This window comes from Aedes aegypti, chromosome 1, assembly GCF_002204515.2.
Source record: "Aedes aegypti strain LVP_AGWG chromosome 1, AaegL5.0 Primary Assembly, whole genome shotgun sequence".
Lineage (NCBI taxonomy): Eukaryota > Metazoa > Arthropoda > Insecta > Diptera > Culicidae > Aedes > Aedes aegypti.
Window position 1 is genome coordinate 219,922,921 of NC_035107.1, and position 24,297 is coordinate 219,947,217.

Sequence of the window (24,297 nt, forward strand, 5' to 3'; positions counted from 1 at the left end):
GATTATCTTATCTGTTACCTAAAAAAGGTTTGGTTCAAAATATGCAATCTTGGGAATAAGCAAATAAGCAATTTGACACATGTTTCAAATAAGTGTAATTACTTCATTGTGGGATTCAATTTGTTTGAACATTACCCTGACCAATTCTGAAGGAGAACAATTCGACACCTTTTTGATTATTTCAAATATACACAAAGTTTTCGTAGATACTTCGACCCCTAGACTGTTGACCTACATAGAATTTTTCCGATGCTCTATGATTTCTCCTCTGATCAGGCTAATTTAACCTAGTGCAATCAGATTACCGACAGCGAAAGTTGCCTTAAGGTGAAGTAGGCCGTCATTGAAATTTGTACGCACCGTTAATGATAGTTGGTAATTCATCTCACGATTTCGAATCAAGGAATATCACTTTGTTTGGCACTGACGCAGCTGAAAAAGTATCAGCATACTTTATGTATGTTGGCGCTGTTGGGGCCCAGATAGCCGTAGCGGTAAACGCGCAGCTATTCAGCATGACCATGCTGAGGGTCGTGGGTTCGAATCCCGCTGGTCGAGGATCTTTTGGTAAAGGAAATTTTCTCGATTCCCAGGGCATGCCACACGATATACACATGCAAAAATGGTCAACAGGCAAAGAAAGCTCTCAGTTAATAACTGTGGAAGTGCTCATAAGAACACTAATCTGAGAAGCAGGCTTTGTCCCAGTTGGGACGTAACGCCAGAAAGAAGAATACATACATTGGCGCGTACAGTGATACTTTTTCAAGTCAATATAAACTATCAAGAATGAGTTTTATCACTTTGAAATTGCACGCAGCAAAGTAATGATTGCAGCCAAAACTAATGACGGGCTACTTCGCCTTAAATATACTATTAAGTACTTCTGATTGAGGTAACTTTTCTATGAGTGCTCTTTAGTGTCAACTGCCAATATCTCGCTTATTTCCAATGAAGCGAGAGATCCAAATAGGTGTCGAATTGGTTCTTAATCTAGCTAATACCTTATCATTTAACAGTTCAGCAATGTTTTTTTTCCAAAGGGCTTATCTACATTCATCGATTCCTCTTCATCGTTGCTCTCTTTGCGTTATTGCAGAAAACTGATTCTCGTTTCGTAACACAGTTTAATGTTGTAGGATGAAGAATCACTATTTCTTGCTTCATTAACAAGAATTTTTACTGAATTATCCAATTTAGTGAAGTTATTAGCGAAAGAGAGGATCGATGAAGAGAAGTCGCTAATGTCAGTAAGGCCCTTTTAAAGTAACAGTGCAGAGTGATTGCCAGATATTTTCTCGAATGAGTTTTTTTCGAAGGGTTTTTTCCCGAAAACCATTTCCCCAAATGAACCGTTTTCTCAAATGTACTGTTTCTCCGAAAGCTTTTTCCAAAGAAGTTTTCCAGATTTAATGGTATAACAGAAGGTAGTTTGATTATCGCTTCAAATGAATGGTTCTCTTATGTATGAATTGAACCAAAAATCGAGTGCCGAGATATTACAGTTACAGAAAAATTGATGACAGTTTTTTTTTGGCAGATCTGCCAAATATTAATATGGCTAGGCCACTGTGCAGATTTGGGTTTGAAGGTAGAAAATAGAGTTTAGAAAAATATTCAAGAGGTGAATAAATCTGTTGCTTAATTCCATTTGTCCAGAATAACTCATCTAAATAACATCTGGCTGAACGGGCAATAGCGGAATTATAAAATAAAATTTGACTGGATGAAAATAGTTCGCTGGATTCAGAGGCGTAAACTTTAAAATTGAAGGCCCATTATGACTCCATAAGAAGTTGGAGAGAATAAATGAATCGATCAGTTCATTTGAGACGCTTCTAAGAGCTAAACACATCGGGTCGAGGTTATATCTCGATTACTACTTCCGCGTTAGTAGTTTGTGTTTCATAAAACATGAAATGATGGTTTGTTTTTTTGTAGCTATAATTGATAACCTAAAAATTGTTTGTTCTCAAATTTATAAATATCCCCTTTTCAGAACATTAATTAACAAAAATTGATTGGTTAATAAGTTTAGAAATGAATCTCTCCTTCCTTTAATTGTAAGCAGTTCTTTTTTGTTTGCTTGCAGTTGCTAATAATTTCAACATGAATCTTCCTTTCTTTTAATTGAAGGCTTTTCTTCATAGATAAATACATCAATAAAAAATAACAGAGCTATTTAATTAGTGATTATTAGCGTTTTTGAGCAGATGACCCTTTTAGCTGAATGACTCAGCCAAATGTCCTTAAGCCAAACATATATAAGCCGAACATACAGCTCACAAGAACGTTTATTAAGTTGGTTTGAGTTTAATGCACGTGGTACATTCTACTGAATATAAGTTATGTTTTACACATGGATTTTAAAACAAATTTAATCAACTGAAAGCACCGAAACTGAGAGCCATGACCAATCATGAAAAGTCCATAAATTTCTTTCAGATTATTTATGTTGAGGAATCAAAATCTTTATTCACTATTTGAAAAAAAATTGTTTTGAAAGCGGAGGAATCATACATAACGATTCTTTAAATATGCTTTATGATAAGTTATACTTCACTGAGGTCTTAAGTGTCCGTAATATGAATCAAAACGGTATAGGAATGATGGTGAAATGTAAGAAACTTTCATACGAGAAGCAGGCTCTGAAGAAAAGGTCAACTCATTTATGCGTGTAAAATCATGAAATTCAAACGGTCATACACCAACGGTAGATAAGGTTCCAAAATTTGCCACTTGGAACTTTATCGGAACCTGTAAACGAATAATCAAAAATGGTCAGAATCATTTTCGGGGGTCTACTATTTTACCGAAATGAAATTCCCTGATATTTCCAGGTTTTACAAAATGATTTCAGGTTCAAGAAATACTCTAATTTTACAGTGAGAGGCAAAATAAAGTGCCCACCTTACCAGTTTTCGAATTTCTCTCATTGATTTGGTTCAAATTAAAGTTAACACACCTAAATCTTTTGTGATATTTTATTTTTGATGTTCTTTTAAAGTTGCACTTACGAAATTTTGATTAAAAAAAGAATTTTACTTAAAGAAAAAGAAAATCAATTTGTATTGAAAAAAAAGTAGTGACAAAAATAAGTGCCCACTTCCTTCTTGGCCCCAGAAAAGATGATTTAAGAAAAATAAAAAGCAATTTAATAGTTAATGTGTCCTCCTTTGGCCTTAAGGACTTGCTGGAGGCTCTTCGGCATGCTTTTCACCAGGTTTTGTAGGTGTTGTGGATCTAGTTCTTCCCAGGCGCGCTCCAAGGCTTCAAAATAATTATTTTTGTTGGTAACACCAGTTTTTTCAACCCTAGCATCGAGAATCGCCCACAAATTCTCGATGGGGTTGAGGTCTGGGCTTTGTGGAGGCCATTCCAGCGGTTTAATCCGACAAGACCGGAAGAAAGACTTGGTCTTCTTTCCAGTATGCTTCGGGTCGTTGTTCTAGAGAAATATGAATTTCTCTTCAAGGCCCGTCTGGATCAGCGAAACCTCCAGATTTTCCAGCAAGATGTTAATGTAGGAATCTGCCGTCATTATTCCGTCGATTTTCACGACGCTTCCTACTCCACTCCATGAAAAACACCCCCAGACCATCACATTTCATCACATCACACTTCCATGCGTCACCGTTCCTTGGATGTGGCGCTCCTGAAGCTCGAGCTGTCTAACCGAGAGCGGCGGGCTCGTGTGTGATGCAGAGCACCACATCCAAGGAACGGTGAAGCATGGAGGAGGAAATGTGATGGTCTGGGGGTGTTTTTCATGGAGTGGAGTAGAAAACCTCGTGAAAATCGACGGAATAATGATGGCAGATTCCTACATTAACATCTTGCTGGAAAATCTGGAGGTTTCGCTGATCCAGACGGGCCTTGAAGAGAAATTCATATTTCTCTAGAACAACGACCCGAAGCATACTGGAAAGAAGACCAAGTCTTTTTTCCGGTCTTGTCGGATTAAACCGCTGGAATGGCCTCCACAAAGCCCAGACCTCAACCCCATCGAGAATTTGTGGGCGATTCTCGATGCCAGGGTTGAAAAAACTGGTGTTACCAACAAAAATAATTATTTTGAAGCCTTGGAGCGCGCCTGGGAAGAACTAGATCCACAACACCTACAAAACCTGGTGAAAAGCATGCCGAAGAGCCTCCAGCAAGTCCTTAAGGCCAAAGGAGGACACATTAACTATTAAATTGCTTTTTATTTTTCTTAAATCATCTTTTCTGGGGCCAAGAAGGAAGTGGGCACTTATTTTTGTCACTACTTTTTTTTCAATACAAATTGATTTTCTTTTTCTTTAAGTAAAATTCTTTTTTTTATCAAAATTTCGTAAGTGCAACTTTAAAAGAACATCAAAAATAAAATATCACAAAAGATTTAGGTGTGTTAACTTTAATTTGAACCAAATCAATGAGAGAAATTCGAAAACTGGTAAGGTGGGCACTTTATTTTGCCTCTCACTGTATATGGCTAAAACGAACTAATGACAAATTTTAAAGTGTTTTTGATTTAATAGCTGTTTACACATCTAGACATTTTTTAAAGCATGTTGAAACTATTCCAATATAAAATATTCCAATATGAAGGTTCTAACAATACACAAGCTGGAGTTTTATTCATATGAATTGTATTTTCCACTGATGGTATCTTTTATTCCGTTTCTAAGAGCTATGTTCATCATCGTGAACTAAACAGAACTTTCAAGTACATCAGTATGATTTTTTTAGAAAGTTTTTCAGTACTGCATTCTCGTTAAAAAAAGATTATGCACCCTTCATTCCCATTATTCATTTTGATACCTAAGACAGTTTCATGAGCGCAAAAGTAAAACTTTGTTAGAATTTGTGACAATATTAAAAAAAAGAACTAAGTTTACCGATGTTTTCGTAAGTAATTATAGAATCCTGACGTGCAAAAAACTGCAAAATTCTAATTGATTAAATTGTATTAATGGTTGTTGCAAATGTCATCTAAAGAATTTTCCTGCCAAATATTTTCCTAAGGAATTCCTCCAAAAAAATGTTTTTGGCATCTCAAAATAAAACCATTTTTTTCCAAAAAGTACCACTGAAATATTTCAGGGATTACTCCAAAAATCTTCCAATAATTCTAAGAGATTTCTTAAGGAAGTTTCAAAAGATTTTTCAAGCATTCTTCCAGGAGTTTTCCATGCATTTCTCCAAAGAAATGTGAATGTGGAAATTTTTCCGAAAGTGGAGAAATTGTTAATTTTTTTTTGCGTATTCCTAAAGCAAATCTTAGGGTAACTTGTGTTAAAACTTGTGTAATTTTTTAGGTCAACCTTGTTGAATAATGATTTCTAGAAAAACACACTCTTGAGGAAATTTTAGAAGATTTTATAGATTGTTGCTAAGATAACTGAAAAAATCATTTGAATTTCACAATAATATCCAGCAGAGTTTTGTGAAGGAACCCTAGAAAAACATGAGACGAAATCCTTGTGCAGGAATGATCGAAGGATTCCTTGGAAAAAATGCTGTACTGTTTACTGGCGTGGAACCTTTATTGAACTTTTGAATATTTCATGGAGATTTTTTTAGAAATTCATTAAATAATCTTTGGAAGAACTCCAGTAATCCTTGGATGAAATGCTGGTGAAATTCCAATATATTTTAGAGAAATTTAATAATGAAACACAGGTCGAATTTAAGGAATTGTTTGAAATTATCTTAATAGATTCACTCCAATAACCTCTTAAGGAATTTTTGGAGCATTTTTTTGGAATAACCGTAAATTGAATGGCGTAGAAATTCTTGTCGGGTCTCCTGCAAAAAAATTGTTGGATGAATTTTACCAAACCGATGCGGGTTTTCATGGAAGAAATTCTGTGGGAATCTTTTGAAGGTCTTTATAGTAACAACAGGAGAATTTGGTTGAAAATTTAGTGAAAAAATATCCTAACCTATTGAGAATTTTAGTAACGTTGAAGTGCTCAAGGATTTCCTGATGCAAATTCTGGAGAAATTCCTTTGAGCATTCTTTAAAACAAATGCTGAAAGAATTGGTAGAGGAATTTCTTGAAGCATTTCTGGAAAGAACCCTGTATCAGTTCCTCATAGTATTCCAGATGAAATCTCTGGAGAAACCACTAGGATAATTTCTGGAGCTGTTTTCGAGAAATATGAGAAGAAATGTTGCATTAGAATAAAAGCCAGGTCTTTAAATATCTGCTACCAGCCTGTTACGTTAATCTGTTACTGACTAAATATAGAGATATTAAAAACATAATGTTTTGGTGAGCCGATAAAATTTCATACTTGAAATGATCCTCACTGAACTGTTCAAATAGCGTGTTGATTGAAGAGTATTTTCTGACAAATAATAGTAGCTCTGGGTTTTGACGCAAAAAGCCTTACCCGTGAACATATTCTACCATGAATTACAACCTCAAAATAATTTCCTTGATTGTGATGGGAATTCCCTGAGAATTACAGTTTTTTTTTCAGGTTCAATGAAGTTCCCTTTCCCTGACAATTCCAGGTTTTCCAGCTTTTTCCGGGTAGTAGAAACCCTGATTTAATAATTTCATGACATGATATTTAATCACTTCTGAGTGAAAAATCATGAATTAGGAGCCGTCGTAAGGTATCAGTGCATGTTATTCTGGAAACATCCCTTTAGAGTCCCTACAGGAACAGATACCTAGTGACCATATTCCACAATAGTTTCCAAACTAAAACATATGAAAAATTTTATTGAATTCAACAATTTGCCATAGAATTTTTAAAACGATTGATGAGGTTTCTGACATTTCTCTCCGTAGGTACCCCTACCAATTTGGTATTATGAAATTTGTAATACATGAATCAAAAACATAACATATTTGAATTTTCTCCTAAAAATCTCATCAAAATCGATCGAACGATGGCGAAACTAAAAGCCCCCAGTACTGTAAAGGTTAAACAAGTTTCAGAATAGTAGTAGAATGTCTAATTATGCGAGTGAGCAATTCGACACCGGTTTCAAAATGTATTCATTAAAATGTTATCACTCAAATAGGCTAAAGTAATTCTGTGAGAAATTGTTCCTAAGTAGACTACTTTTTGTGAGGCAACTCCTAGCGATGAGATGATTATATTTTACACGGTGTCTACAAAGCTTTGTGAAGAGTTCGACCGTTAGACTGTTGACCTACACAGAGAATTCTTGCGATGCCTATAATCAGGTTAATTTAATCTAGTGCAATCAGTTTAGTGAAAGTAAGACTATTTTTTATGATTCAGCTTATCTATGAGAATTCTATACTGTCAACTGCTAATTCATTTATTTCCAATGAAGTGAGAGATCCAAATAGGTGCCGAATTGGTACGTATTCCAATTCACACTTCATTATCAAACCGTTATTTTGTGTTACTGTGCTCATGCGGGTAACTCTAACCAGTAGACAGTAGAGAAAGTCGTCTATGTTTCAGGTGCTGGTTTTGCTCCGTGGTATTCTGATTAAGCCTTCTGACTAATTAAAATATTGCGATTCAATTAGATAGCCAATAGTGATTATTTTGATTTATTCTAAATTAGCAAAACAATATCCAAATTTGTATGCTGTAATGCACTCAGTCATTTGTGAAGTTCTTGTAGGAAAAGGTGTCGAATTGTTCCTATTCTACTAACGAAATACTTTAAATATGCGAAGACATTTGTAGGTAATGACGATAGTTCAAACAATTATGAACTAGACCAACATCACATAAGAAGCAGCTGAGCATTTTTCGGATTTTGAGTTCAATACATTCATATTGAAAGTTTAACTCAAAATTTGAATTTATATGCTTTTAGAAAAAGAAACCTTCTTACAGTAATAGTTTACCGTCACATTAGTTTATAGTGGATAGAAACAAGTATCGAATTGATTCACGAAAATAGAAAATTCACTAAATCCTAGAAAACATTTAGAACCTTCTGCATGTTAAACCCGCAAGTTTGACTCCGGAATAAGTGGTTTATTTTTTTTATGTCAAATTTGCAGAAAATCTGAAGAAAAATTCCAACGCATGATCTTTGGAAAAAAATATATTCGAAGATTTAAATGCAATTGCATGATGCTATCCGCTATTTGTTAACACATATGGTACAAACAGTATTCAGAAATACTGAGTTACATGCAAACTTAGTTTAAAATGAGAACTGAAAATTATCAATTCACAGGTGTAGAATTCGTTACCTCTGCACTTTCTTTTATATTAAAATGCCTAGTTTCTATTTAGGGCAGATTAGGTCATTTTATATTCTGAACCCGTTTATTTGGATCAAACTCAAATACCAATAAGCATAATGGAGCCAAATAAAATAAATAAATTAAAATAGTTGACAGCATTTCGTGAAAGTATGTAACGAAGTATTTAAGATTTGTAGTGATATCCGACGTGAAAAAATTCCCCTTTTTCCTCTTTCTCACTACTAAACCAAACGCGAGCTACTTCCGCCCCCACAGCCGGAACCCGATGGCAAATATGCCATGTCGACTCTGAAAAAGGACACCCTCAATCCTGTCAGTCCCCGGATCCGACCAGCAGTCGATGACAAATATGGCAATGGATTTATTTTTATTTATGATGTACTTACTTTCTTCTTGCTGTCGTCGTTGTCCCACGTTTACTCCCGGTGAAAAGACGGAATTCATCCCAACCGAAAGGAAATATTGTCCCTTTGAGCAGTATCTCATCGCATACACACTGCTGCCAGAAGGACGAAGGAATTCTCTGAATTGTAGTCCGGGGCGAAAGGTGCGGTCGGAAGGGCACGTGACTTTGTTGAAAGTGCCGTGCGGCGGTGGTGACCATTGAACACTCTTGGACTGGATCAATGCGCCAGGAGGAACCGAGGAGCCAAGTCAATATTTATTCTCTCACACCCCGAGAGGTTTACTTTGGCGGGCGCGCGCGGTCACCGGAACAATGAAGAAATATGGACAAACGAAAAACCGACCTCCCCCACAAGATGCTGTGGATTATTTACGATTGCGGAGGAGGAATTTTTCAAACCATTTCCTTGAATGTCTGTTTGCCAAGAATAGGTTCCTTGACCCAGAAGCTCTGCTCACTTAAGTTTCCCGATTCCGGAAACTACTTAATTAGTGCAAATTACGCACCGGTTCTTCCGGTGGGTATCACTTTCCGTTTAGGAACTTTGAAAATCATATTAGCTCGGCTGAATCGAGGCAAAAGTTTGACGCAATCTGCTTAGAAATGTAGCTCTTTTGAGGTTAGAGTTGTTCCAGTGAATGAATTGGTTTCTTCCGGCGGAAGGATGACGAGATGCGAGAAGGAGAAAGTTTTGGGTCTTCGGGCGGAAAGTGCCTGCTTTCGCAGTCTGAGAAGGAAAGTTTTACCTGGTTGAAAGAGATGTTTTGAATGAAATTGTTTAGAAGATTTGAGGGTGATCTGATTGAATCAAGTTTCATTACTTGAAGGTAAAATTTAGTTTCAATACGAGCAATTCCACACCTATTGTAAGTATCCTGCACTTTGCGTTTCGCGGAAAATTTGCACGTTCTTGAAAACGCTTAGAGATCTTCAAATCTATTATGTGTGTTTTAGCGACAATGTTGAAGGTTCTGAAGATATCCTTTTCAGGATGAACAATTTTTCATCTCTATGATAGATTTTTTTTGCCAAGTAGTAACGCTCCAGAATGAGTTTTTCTCTTTCTGTGGTTATACTGTTATGGAGAACTGAAAATGAGGTGTATGTGAACCTGAAAATGAATCAGCTGTAAAGAAAAGTGCGGTCAAATTGTACTGCTTGGTCCCGAAAGGGATATTGCAAGAATGAAGAAAAATGCCGTATTTCTCACAACAATCCTTTAACTTCTTTGGAGTCCTTCAAGAGTCAATTTCTAATTGACAATAATCTCAGATTTAATCGAAAATCAGCGCCCAGATCTATCCGAAGTTCTCTTCCAAAAGATACATTTGAGTGGAGACCAATTCCACACCTGTTATGGAGATAGTCAATTAATTCGTTAGCTCGCTGTTGACTTGTATGAAAATGTTAATCATGAAATAATAAACCAAATTACCAAAATTCGTCAATTGGTAACTTAATCAGATGAACTCGGACTAATTTCAAATTGGAGTCTACATAATTTTTAAATAAGTAAGAAGTTCTTTAGAAGAAAGCCAGAGATGTCTGATGCCTTGATGGCCATATGTTAGAATATTTTAAAATATTTTAAAACAAGGTTTTCTGCAGGTCAGTTATAAGAAATCCTGAAGTTCTTAGACATAAGTTGTCGATTTGGACAGATTGAGATGAAAAGTTATGAAAAATGATGGAATCGTTTTGGTGGGCTTCGATCCCACGACATTCCAGTACGCTAGACTGGGCGCTTTAACCAACTTCGACTCCCTTAGATGTCTAATTCAACAATTCTAAGAATGCCTACGAACAATAGAAAGAGAGTTTTTGTTAGCGTCGATACTGTCTTGGAGTCCTCCAATAGTAAATTTCTAATAGGCGATCATATCGGATTTCATCCAAAATCATCGCCTGAATCTATCCGTAGTACTTTTATAAGAGAAACATATGAGGGATGTAATAAGAGACCAATTCCACACCTATTATGGAGATAGTCATTTAATTCGTTATGCTATTGAGTTATATGAAAACGTTGTTCTTGTTCAATCTAATCAACAAAATATCAAAAATCTTCAACTGGTAACTTAATCTAACGAACTCGGACTCGACACTTTTGCTCATATCTTTGGAGTCCTCCAAAAGCCAATTACTAATAGATGATCATCTCGGATTTCATCCAAAATCAACGCTCGAGTTCATCCAAAGTCCTCTCCTAAAAGATACATATGAGGAGTGACCGATTCCACACCTGTTATGGAGATTGTCAATGTAGTCGTTAACTTGCTGTTGGCTTGTATTAAAACGTTGAACATAATAAGCCATTTTATGTGACGTTTCGAATCATATGGTTTCCTTTTGTTTACCAGCTTTGAAAGTTTCTGGCGGGCCGATTTATTTACGTTTCTTCTAGCGCTACATTTGGAAGGAGCATATTCATCAATGGCGCTGGTGGCAATGAAACAAAGTTTTTGATTTTCGCATGTAAAATTTAAATCAGTAGGCAGGGAAGATATTTTTCATCTACGTTACCTGAAATTCATGTAAACCTGGTAGAAACATGCGCTGAAAGAGACGGGGACGTCATTGCCAACAAAAATGTGACCAGCACCATTCACATATCATGCTAGTTTTTTGAACAACAACAATGAGCGGCCCGCCAGAAAACGTCATTCGAACGTCTCGTAAAATGACTTATATTATCAACCAAATAAATAATAAAAATCTTCTATTTGTAACTTAATCGAATGAACTTGGTCTGAATTCAAATGGGAGACTACATAATGTTAAAATTAGTTCGAAGTTCTACAGACAGTTAGTGATGCCTGATGTCATATTTCAGAATATTTTGAAGATTTTGAAACAGGTTCTGCAGGTCAATTATAGTTTTTTTCAACGACAGATTTTTCAAAGATCTGCCTTTAGAATAAGAAAGCTTCGTGAATCATTTTTCTCATCTATTGAAAGTTTCATTTTTCTCATCTATTGGAATTTCCTGTAAGGGTTACTCCAGTCATTCGTTGCAAATCTCTATCGTAGTTTTATCTAAATATTCTTCATCAAATCTTGGAGAGGCTTCTTCTGAATTTTCTAAAGGGGTCTTTCAATAATTATAGAACATTACAAAAATAATTGCTTCTAATATATTCAGACAGCTTTGTAGGACTGCGCGACTTGTAGTAATAATCAGATATATTTTTCTATCTAAACAATCAACAATGTCAGCACTTCAATTTCTTAATGGTCTACACCAGACTTCATGATATCAACATTAAAATTATGAGTTAATTTTTATCTATTAAATCACATAATGTCACGACAGAAATGTTGTGCTACACAGATTTTTCAAAACGTCTGAATGAATAGAGATTATTACTATTATGTTGATGCTTCATTGTTTCCATTTATATCTAAATAAACTAAAAATGCTAAAAAAATACAATACCCAAGATCATCCAAACTGTTTTCAAGTTGAAGTCTTCATTAGCTTCAAGGTCTACAGAAGCCAGTACGCAATGTACACACTAACACTTGCCCGTAGAAGCGCTCCTTAGCATTTTCCAAGTTCCAAGTACCTTAACATATCACTACAGAAATTTTTCTAGGGTTCGAACAACAAACCAATGACGGACAACAAGCCCAGACAACCAGAAATCGCATGAAAGTTCATATTACAACTCGTTTATTCATACTAATTACATCAAACTCGCAAAACACCGTTGATAAACTCGTCAGATTGATGAGCTTCTTCGCATAAAACACTTCTTTTCTGAGTTCATTTGTACATTTTGTATCGTCCCGTACACTCGTACAAAGTAAGTCGAATCAATCCGTAGCAGCTGTCAAATCGACATTTGTTATCATAAGTTAAGTCGCAAAAGATCACAGGTTAGTTCGGTGGAATATTTATACACTCGTTTTGTATGTTATTATTCATCATATAATATATGCACGCATATCGCCTCCATTTTTGTACGTAGAAGACCTTTTCGCGACATCTTATAAGTGAAATGTTGCACATTCAAAGCCTCCAGGTGATTTCGTTATACGTACATTTTGGTTGTCTGGGAGCATTCCTCACGCAATTTATTGAGGAGTTTCTTAAAGTGTTCCTTCTCAGAAACACCCAGGAATTACACCAAAAATTTCTGTGGGGATTCTTCAAGAAAGTTATGCATGGTTCATTAAAAGGTTTCTTCAAAAGTTTCCAAAGAATACTCAGAAAATATGAATAAATAAAACTTTTTAAGGATTAACTAGAGATATTACTTTACAAAATTTCTTAAGCGACTTTTTCTGAGACTTTCTTTAAAGATCTCTCATCGATTCAACGACTTCTACTGGACTTTATCAAAGGATTCTACAGTAGGGTTTCCTTCCTCCAAAGGTTCTCCCTTGAATTGTTCCTCAGACAATTTCAAAAGTTTTGAAAGGTTTTTCAGATTATCAGATTACAAACTTCTCTTAGAACACCTCCAAAAATGAATCTGTAGGTTTCTCCCGTTATATTTCCAAGCATTTTTCTACAACATTCGAAAGACATCGATGGAGTGAGTACAATCATGGACTGTTTACATTCATGCACTGACTAATCCTCTATCGAATCACACCGACATAGTTGTCAACAACTGTTCGGAAACATTTTTAAAATGCTGCGAATTTCTCATGTCAGTGTGGCTATTGTCGGCAGTCTCATTTTCTTCGGCAACCTTGCCATAAGAACTGCGGGTTAATATGTTGTTCTATTATCGGCAACTTGCAATTAACCACGTTTTTAGCCGTTTTTTTTTTGTTTTCAAATAATAACAACAAAGGGTCATGGGAATGTATTCATTGGAGTTTTTTGGTAGAATACTGTGAATTTACCGTTGCAAATATGGTCGCCTATAATAGTCGAATGGTTCCGAAGCCATATATTACCATACGTACCAAATATTGTTTGGAACTGATTCAATTTACAAATCCTCGATCGAGTTTAAAAATTTAGGTTGCAGTGTATCAAAATTTGGATAAGTGATAACCGTAGTGCTAATCTTGATTTGGAAAAAGGTGTTGAGTTGGTTCCCTTCTTTTACATTAACGCTAAATACGCTAAATGGAAGCTTTCATGCTGATTTTCAGCTTTTCATGCTAATTTTTGTGTGAAACTGCGTATAATCCACTATGACTACAATTGGGGATTTGACCAAAACCGGTTCTTCTACACCGATAAAAATGAAAATTCAGGTCAACCTCTAGTAAAGCTGGTTTTTTATGATTTTCGAAAACGTCAATCACAATTAATACACTCAATGTGGACAGATCATCCAACCTTATGGTCCAGTGACATTCTCCGGTGACATTTTTCCACAACGCCAACCATCGGTAAGAAAAAATCAGCGTGCAACAATCTGCCTAAAAACCGCAGCAATTGCCACACCATAAGCCTGGTGGTACTTTTCGTCCTTTGTTCCTTCGTGTGCCATAGTTCCAGAATGGAACCGAAAGGGTTGTCTCACGAAGCGAGAAAAACCAAACTAGTGCGCCGCGGCCGTGGGCGTCAGCAGCGGCACCGTTTCGCCTAAAAGGTAGGCAAACCGCAACCCACATCGACTCGTTGCCAAAGTCGTCGCCGCCGCCGCCATCAGTCGCTTATTCGATGCGAATATTTCTCCTGGCCACTGACTGCTGCAACGGCCTACTTTTCCTCGTCACCTCGGGCGCGCTCTTTGTTGCGGTTTGTCATCTCATTCGCACGCTATTCCGCGGTGTGGCGCTGCAGGCGGCAGTGCCAAGAAAGGATGGAAAAAAATGACATAGTAGACCAGGGAAAAGGCACATTTTCATTGTAATGGCGACGACATTGGCCAGAACGCAGCGGAGGCGGGCTGCTTTTTGTTACCCGAGTTGCAGGAAAATTCCTTGAAAGTGGTTTCCCACAGGAAAATTGTCGCTTAACATCAGGCAGCAACAGCAGAAATAAAATGGTAAAAACTTTGATAAGCGCTCGCGGTTTGAGTCCGGGCTATTAATAATTTAGCAAATGCGACGACGATGGACGAAGAACTTCGCGTGGTTCGGGGGACAGAACTTTTCGCTTCTCTTGTCGTGGGAATTACCTACTATCCGCCAACGTAACTACTGCTTTTATTATCCTACTGCTAGTCCTGTTCCAGAGTTCTTTCAAAGAATGGGACTATCACTTTTTTCGCGGGGATAGTTTTTTTTGCAACAATGACGACGCGGACAATGTTGCAAACCCACGGATCAACCACAGACTAATAGATGTAACACCCCTTTCACACCGTCATCATCTGATGTATATGGTCCACGCCAGTGCTGTAAACATTCGACACTTTGAGCGACGTTCGCTTCGTTGCCACGGTCAGCAGTCACAGCATGAGCGGTAGAATAAACGTCGACAAACACAAAAAAATGTCAATTGAATGTCGTCTGATACGAGAAAAATTGCATAAATCATAAGTTTTGCATAGAATTCAGACATCGGAACATAAAAAAACATGGATAATTTGATCTTGTCTGTTATGTCGAATGTGACACACATACAGTGAAAGCAGAACAGAAACAAACAACACCATAACGCTTCCTAACATAGCTATCGTGGTCAGTGGCATTCAATTGACATTTTTCTTTTCGACATTCGTTTGATCGCTCGTGTTGTGAATGTTTAAGCGAAGCGCTGCCGAATATCAGCGAAAACGTGTCGACTACCGTGATTGCTTACAACACTGGTCCACGCAATACTGTGTTATGCAAAAATATCTGCAGATGGCGGTAGTGTGAAACGTCAAACACGAACAAAAACGATTCACGCACCTCTAGTTGTAAGGTTTGAAACATAGCGAATTTGAAATCAGTGCTCGATGGAAATTCCATCAGTGATACGTCTGTTTGTCTGTGAATGTGCGCTGTGCTGCTGCTGCTGCTCCTGAACTATGGGGCTATTACCAAAGGGATCAAATCTATCCGAGGCACTTTGTTGAACGCGGTGAAGGTGGATGGTTTTTTGGGGGCGAGCACACGTTGCTCAAATTGTTGTTGGATTTTTTAGAGTGTGTTTGGTAATGGTTGATGGGTTTTTTTTCGTCGGGGATTTGGAGGCGTGTAAAAATTCGAGTGACCGAGTGGTGAGGTGTAAGGGCCGGACGCTTACCGTTTTGTTTCATTCTGGTTCTTGAATTTTGTTGGGTCTTTAGTTTGGAAGTTTTCGGTTTTGGTGTGTGGTTTGCGTGTGAGTGTGTTTTGATTTGGTTTTATACAGCTTAAGTTTTTTTTATGTTTGTAAATACCTTGACAAACAATGCCGGGAGAGTAATACTAATTAATCTTTTTCTGTCTCGTTTTTTGTTTATCCGCACAAAACTTGCGAACAACAACGAACCAACCAACCTGCTGCGCTGTATGTTCCGCTCACCAGGGGTGTATGGTGATGTACAACGTGTAAAGATACTCTACAACAAGAAGGATTCAGCACTCATCCAGATGGCTGAACCTCACCAAGCGTATTTGGGTAAGTACCTTATTGTTAGTTTTTCATGTTTATGTGATTCAATCTGCAAAAAAATTAAGCGGAAATATTAAAAAAAAATGATACCAATTCCACACCTTTTTTAACTTCATACACTGAAGTAAAAACTATCTACGAATTTTAACAAAAAAGGTTTTTTTCATAAAACGCAATTCAACCTGTTCTGTATCGAACTAATTAAAAATACGTCTGGTTCGTTTGATGGGAAAATACAGAATGAATGTTTAATTGAATCAATAAGGTGAGTAACTAATCAATGGTCGTTGTTATGTGGCCGCTAAGACTGCCTGGATCAAACGTTCTACAGCACACAACCGAAGTTCAGATGTAACTTGATTTCCATTAGAAATGTTATACGTTTGTCTCATTACGCTCAAAAGATTTCTTACACGACTTTTTCAACAAAAAATTCAAATTAATATTTTCATTCAGAGCAAAACCGAGTTTTAGTTTAGAGCGAAATGCTATGAATTAAAAAATTAAATCCAGGCCGGGTTTCAGCAAAATTCGAACAAGAATCCCAACGGAATAGAACTTATTATTAGAATCCTAACTCTGACTAAAATCTTTACACTAAACTCATTCAACAATATTTTGCTTAGTTTTGCCACGCAGTCTTCCGCAAAATAAATCGCTGAAATTTCAGCATGATTTGTTTGCTGACATTCAGCAAAACATTGCTGAAGACCAGATGAAAAAAGAAAGTCAAGGACATTCGCAAGACAGTTCGGTTCGATTTTTTTTACCGTGAGGTGGCGCAATCAAGTATGTAAAGTTGAACATTTTAAGCAAGCTATATCTTGTGATCCACATGGGATAGGAAGTTCAAGTCTTCGGCAAAGTTATTCAGAAAGTTAAAGTCATCAGGAAGGTAAAAAATTTGGTCCTAAACTTTACCGCTAGGTGGCGTTAGTGAGCATATAAAATGTAGTAATCCTTTATAAGAGAGATTCGCGGAAGCTGACATTTCTGTCAAAGTGTGAGCCAATCGAGCAGCGAGAGATGTCAATGCGTAAGCCAAACGAACATGCGTTATGTTTGTTTTGAACTTTTCTTGAGGAGTAATGAAATCCGCTTGAAATTATTTCACTAAAAGTTTTTTTTCATAAAGCCAAAAATATGAAATATTTTCCTTTCACGAATTTTTGTCAATGCGATATTTAGGTGTTGATGTTTTTTGCTGTTTATTGGTTTGGAAATGTAGCTCAAAGATCTATAACGAAAGAAAATACACTCCTTAGCAATGAGGAAGTCATGTTCGTGTTACAATATTATTCTCGACGCCAAGAAAACTCAGTACTGCTGCTCAGTTGCCAAATTATTCCGTTTTACTTCCGCTTATCTCTTATACAAAGGATCACTAATAAAATGAACAAATATTTTATGATTCAGATGAGATAGCAAGTGCGAGTCTTCGAAAAAGTTCTTTTGAAAGTCGTACAGGTAACCAATAAGCATTCCAATAAGCCGCCTTCTTGGAGGCGTAACGCTTTTTTGACAGAAACATGAAGCGGTATGATGCAGCCCGTTTTTTCGTCAAAACCTGCTTTGAGATAGCACACCATGCAGCTATACGGTCAAAGAGTATTAAATGCACTGCCGTATATGATGCTGAATGGATGCTGTTCCAAGCGCTCATTGGTTACCTGTAACCTGTAACATGTAAGCAAATAAAACTAAGAATTTCAAGCGATTTATATCTTCTGACCCAGATAGGATAGAGAATGCGAGTCTTGAATATCCAATGATTTAGACTTGAATCACTAGAATATGATGTGAGTCTGACCTGTATCACTTAATTATGAGGTGGATCAGACATGACTTGCTAAAAATTGAATAAAACAATCCACAATTTCTTGAAAATAAAGTGGCCTGAATCATTAGAAAATGAAGTGAATCCGTCCTGAACTGCTTGGAAATTGAGAGAATCAAACATGCTGTCACTGAAAAATGCAGTGGAACTAAAATGAACAATTTAAACTCGAAATGAATCAAGCCTAAATTACTTGTATATGATGTAATTCTGAACCTGATTTATAAAATATGTAGTATTTCGGACCTTATTAAGTGAATATAAAGTATATCAGGCTTTAATCACTTGTAAATGAAATCAATCCGATATGAATCACTTAAATATAACGTATAACAAACCTGAAACACTTTAATATAAAGAAAATCAGTCTCGATTAAGAAGAGATTGCAATTTGAATCATTTAAAAATGAAAGGCATCACACCTGAGTCCATTGAACAAACATTAAAATACTTAATTACGTGAAAATTAAATAAATCAGACCTGAATCACTAAAAAATGAATTTAATCAATCTTGAAACACTTGAATATGAAGTAAATCAGACATAAATCACTTGTAAATAAATTAAAATAAACCTGAATTACTAAAGGATGAATCAGTAATGAGCTCCTCAACCATGAAGTAAATCAACCCTGAATATCTAGAAAATGAGGTAAATCGTACCTGCAACATTTGAATATATAGTGTATCAGACATGAATCACTTTAAAATGTAATGAATAAGTCCAAAACTGCTTGAACATGCAAGGAATCATATTTGAATAACTGCAAAATGCAGTGAAACAAAACTGAATGATCTAAATTTGAGATGAAACAAACCTGAACCATTTGAATATCAAGTTATTCATACCTGAACCAGGTGGATATGCATAAATCACTTGGGTATGGAATGAAACATGAAACATGAATCACTTGAACATTAATGGTGGTAAGCTCCATCGAAGTTAATACGCCAATCGCGAATCAAACTTGAAACACATGAATATGAAGTAAATCAGACATGGATCACTGGAGTATGAAGTGAATCGAACATAAATCGCTTGAATATGAAGTCAATCAATTATGAATCATTTGGATATGAAGTGTTTCTGACTTCAAAAGTTTGAATATGATGTTAGTCAGGCCTGAATAACTCGTACATGAAGTAAATCTTAGCTGAATCACTAGAATATGAATCAGATCTGAAACACTTGAATGGATCAGACTTGAATTATTTGAATATGATATGACCTTCATCACTTCCCACTTTCTTATCAAATTCATGAGACATAACTAGTTTATACTAGTACTCATTTAGACATGATCAATTGTGCCACCTGACGGATTCCATTACGATTACGGTTTGGAATCTCTGAAGGATATGATTTAAAATTTCGACAGGATCATGTATGTGAAATATGTAGTGACATGGCACTTCGCAGTTTTCAAAATCATTTGGAAATTTTGCATTTAATAATAAAGTTTCTGATTACACTACCAATAATAAATACGAACACGCTCGAAAAAATTTTGCAAAACTCAGCTGAATATTCAATAAACCTGAAAAGTGTAGCATCATCTCAAAACAGTTACATTCATGAGGCTGTATCTCGAGATGCTGATGATCTATAATGGTGCGGTCTTCAGCAAAGTTATTCAACAGATCGAGGACATCCGAAAGGCAAACAGGTTGGTTCGCAAGTTTGCCGCTAGGTGGCACTAGTAACCTCAATAACTAGTGCCACCTAGCGGCAAAATTGCGAACCAAACTGTTTGCCTTTCGGGTGTCCTTGATCTGCTTAACAACTTTGCTGAAGACCGCATCATTATAGATCATCAGCATCTCGAGATACAGCCTCATGAATGTAACTTTTTTGAAGCAATGCTACACTTTTCAAGGTTATTGAATATTCAGCTGAGTTATGAAATATTTTTTTATTATTTCAAATATGATCCTGACGAGATTTTAACCCATATCCTTCAGAGCTTCCAAATCGTAACCTGATGGAAATAGGAATAGAATCCTGCAGAATCTAGTCGGAATTCTGAACCAGAATCCTGTCGGAACTCTGAACCAGAATCCTGTCGGAACTCTGAATCCTGTCATTCAAAAAAAAAAAATCCTCTACTGACTGCGAATAGAAGCCTTTCGATTCGTTCAGGACCCTGTCAAGATTTCGTTCAACATTTTCCGGAATTTCGATCATAAATTTGTCTGAATTTCGATTAGAATCTTGTCTCGATTCCACATTGAATCCTACCAGGATTCTGAACATAATCTTTTCGGGTTCTGAACCAGAATAGCTTCGGGATTCTAAATAAGAATCCAGTTGAGATTCTGCACAGGATCATTTCGGGATTCTTACAAAATACTGTACGAATCCTAAACAGAATATTGACAGAATTCGGAACAGAATCATGTCCAAACACAATTCCAATTCAGATTACAGTTGAAACTCTGATCAAAATTCTGTCGAAATTTCGAACAAAATGCTTTTCAACTTTGGAACAGAATCCTGTTGAGACTCTGTTCGGACCCCTGTCCGAACTCTGGACAGAGTTTGTTAAGATTTGAGCAGAATCCTGTCGGAATTCTGAAACCCGATTCTTTTATTTAGTTAACCGTTAATAGATGAACCACATTTCTGTCAGCATTCTAGATCAGAAACCTGGTAGGATTCTGAGTGCAATCCTGGCGGAATTTGCAACAATTTTTTTTACAATTCTAAACAGAATTCTGTCGGAAGTCTGAAAAAGAATCCTGTTGGGCTCCTGTGCTTGAATCCTACTGGAATTGTGTTTGAACAGAATCCTTTCAGAACTCTGAAACATAATCCGTTTCGAGATTCTCATATAGAATCCTTTATGGTTTCTGAAATGGAACCCTGCTAGAATACTGTCGGAATTCTGAAACAGATTCCTATCATGATTTTGAAACAGAATCCTTTTGGGATTTTTAATCAGAGTCTGACATTGAATATTATGGAGATTACAAACAGAGTCCTCTCAGAAATTCGAACAGAATCCTGTCGGGATCCTGAGAATCTTGATTCAGAAGAAAGTTCTGATGATATTTCGAACAAAATACTGTCTGATTTTGTCAATCTGAACCAGAATCCAATTGGGATTCTAAATGAAATTTTGTCGGGATAATGAACAAGATTCTGTCGGAATTCTGTCACAATCCTATTGGAACTCTGAACAAAGTCCTGTTGAAATTCCGAATACAACACGGTCAGAATTCTGTTTGAACTCCGAACAGAATCCTGTTGAAATTTAGAATAGAAACCTGTCCTGAACCAGCTTCAAGTTGAATATTCGATCTAAATCCTGTCAAGATTTGGATCAGCATCAGTCGAGACTACGATCAGAATTCAGATCGGCTTCTTTTCAGGATTATGGCCTTCATTCTTCTGAACAGAATTTTATCGGAATTCTAATCATAAATTCCCTCAACCGAAAACCCTTATATTACATCGATCCCTATTATCAACAATACTAGGCCCTGGCTATGTCTCTGCCTACAACCATGCATTCGAACTTTATTGGTTTAATGCATACTGATTTTGCTATCGCAGTTTTCAAAGCACCTGTTTGTAAAGTTAATAATGTTAATATGGGAACCAAATTCAATGAAGTCCAAAACAAGTGTGAAGTTGTTCCCCACATATGTACTATTTGTACATCACTTTTCGTCATCTAAAAAACGCTCATCGAATTATAGTGGGCCCCATAAAACGCCAATAAGTTTCAATCTAACGATGATATCTCAGCTACGCGAACATCATTCCGATCAATATCAAAATCACATCAGGTGTACATAAATAGGTATGGAATTGCTCACCCCCCGCAGGAACAAATCTGATTATCGACGTTTTGCTTCGGGAAAATTGCTCTGAATTTTGTCATAAAAAATCCGGGCACGTGTCGACGATTGATACAAAACGATCTGAAATCTCGCTTGTAGCAATGCATGTAGTCAGCAGAGAACATCACCCGGATTCTGACTGGATTCAACCATTCGCAGCCTTGCTCAGGACGGACGGCTCCGACTGCGGTAGTTGAGCTTTTCATTCATTCAATTTTCGGTTATTTTATTTATTTAACTCCGCTCCGGTGGTGCTCCACCAGCAGCCCGTGCTCCCTCCCTCCCTAGCTAGTCCTGCGAGCAGGAGTAAAGGCATCAGTAGTGTCCAGTCCAGTGTCCCAGTGAAGAGAGAGAGTGGATTAAAAAGTATATACTTTTTGTTTGGAGCTGTTGCGTTGCGAGAGTAATGAAAAAGTGGGAAGTAGGGCGGTTCAAATTTTGAGAATGTTTGAAACTTCAATCTTCCATGTTATGCTTATAGTCTTTATGATGAAATTATAGTTCTGTCAAGTTTTCAGTCCTATCTGCGATGATTTTTCGATTCACTTTTTTGATTTTCCATACAAAATTATCAAATTTAGGCTAGGTCTCAGTTATTCATGGACCGATTAAAAAAAATCTCTGCGTATCGGACATAACTGGAAATCAAGATTTTTCCAATAATGAGTTCAAAAGTACTGAAAATATAGATAATAACTGAGATCTAACCTACCAAATTTGATAATTTAGTATGTAAAATCAAAAAGATGCAAATGTATTGTCCAATACTGTAGGTTCATACGGAAGTTGATAAATTTTTGAAAAAAATAGTTAGTTTAAATTATCATAAGTTTGTCGATAGTTATTTTTCAAATTATGAAAAGAAAGTTGTTAAAAGAAGAGATCCATTTTTTAGATTCATGATGGCGTATAATTCAGAATACTAAATTCTAAACAGAATTGGCTCAAAATTGGTTAATTTGTTCAATGACTTGTTCAAAAAAAAACTTTAGTAAAAACTGTTTCTTCATAGAAATTTCCATATAAACTTACAACTCCTTTGGACCAACTTTAAATCCTTGCCAAAATGGATGAAATTTTGACAGAACTTTCTTTTCTTCATAAAGATTGTAGAGAAGATGTTGGAAATGGGATTTTCATTTCATTTTTTTTTTGTCTTTTAATACACCCTAGTGATCAGTATAAGGGAGGGGGTGGTCCGAATTAAAATATCGCTGTCAGAATTGTACGAGCACTGTGCACTGATATTTTCGTCGGTTGCGGTTTTCCTGGAGCCAAGAGCGGTTGGACAGGAGCGTTTCAGAGGAAGAGAGCGGAAACAGATATTGTGGCCAAGTTGCAGAAATGTGTTAATCTGTTTTCTGGAAAGGTATTGTATATTTATAAGTTGATTCCAAGAGTACTTTTCCGGAAAGTTCTCGCTAAATTTGACCAGGTATTAATCATTAATTGATAAGTTCCTCTTGAAATTGTTCTGAGGATCTTTTTTTTTCAAATAAAATCTCTATGAATTTAAAAAAAAAGATTGTTTTGAGGTTTCACACCTTAGTATTTGCTCTTCAGGGATTCCGTTTTAGGTTTTCAAAAAATTCCTCAGAAAATGTTACAGTATCAAGGGATTCGTTTTTGGTTTTTTTTTTTGATAACTTTTTTTGCAATTCATATAGAAAGTCCACGAAGTCTTTCTCAGGAGTTTTTTCAGAGATCCTTGCAAGAATTCTACAGAAGTTGCATCACAGATTAGTATAGGATTTGTTTTATAAATTTCAGGAATTTCTCCAATATTATCTAAGAAAAAATATCCTTGACAACTTCCTGTAAAAATACAGTATAAGTTCTTTGAAATCTTCCTTAGAGAATTTCTTAGAGAATTTCCTATTCGTAACCTCAAAGAAATAATGAACGACGATTTCGAGGAAATCCTCCGATATCAGTAGAAGCATGTCTGGAGAAACTACTGCTTGAATTCTAGAGGATGTTTCTAACGGAAGTCTGGGGCGAAACTCCTACAATACATAAGTTTTTTCTTAAGAAATTTGTGAAAAAATATTTGGAAAAATTCCTGAAGAGATGCATGATTGAACCTCCGGGATTATCTCTTAACAAAACTTGAATGAAATGTTATGGAGGATTTCCTTAAGAATACCGTTGTTTACCCAAGCATAAGAAATGTCCAATCACACAAAATGTAATTTAATCATTTTTTTCGTCCTCCTAGGCATTATATTGCCGCAACTTCTGTGTATCATTTTGCTCTGCGGAGCTTTTCATTCGCTGCCAGATACGGGGGCGGAACTGATGGTGAAGTTGTAGCCACAATAGCCGAGAAATCCCGGACTGGATGTAAACATTTTTGCCAATTATTATTTGATATGTAAGCGGAAAGACGGTGGACCAGGGCTTTTTTTTCATTTTCCCATGCAGCTGCTGGAGGCTACATGGAAAAATGGACCGAGGTTTCCCATCACGGCGAGAACTGCGTTCATGAACAATGAATAACCGGGCCGAACTTT

At 36.5% G+C, this 24,297-nt stretch overlaps 1 protein-coding gene across 12 annotated transcripts in view; it reads left to right on the forward strand.

Moving 5' to 3' along the window:
• Positions 1-24,297, forward strand: part of LOC5578520 (polypyrimidine tract-binding protein 2) — a 1,002,030-nt gene that overhangs the window by 948,484 nt on the left and 29,249 nt on the right. For all 12 annotated transcript variants that reach the window (XM_021857613.1, XM_021857609.1, XM_021857612.1 and 9 more), the window contains one exon: positions 16,016-16,108. In XM_021857613.1, coding sequence (XP_021713305.1) covers positions 16,016-16,108 — 93 coding nt within the window. The remainder of the gene's footprint in view (positions 1-16,015; positions 16,109-24,297) is intronic.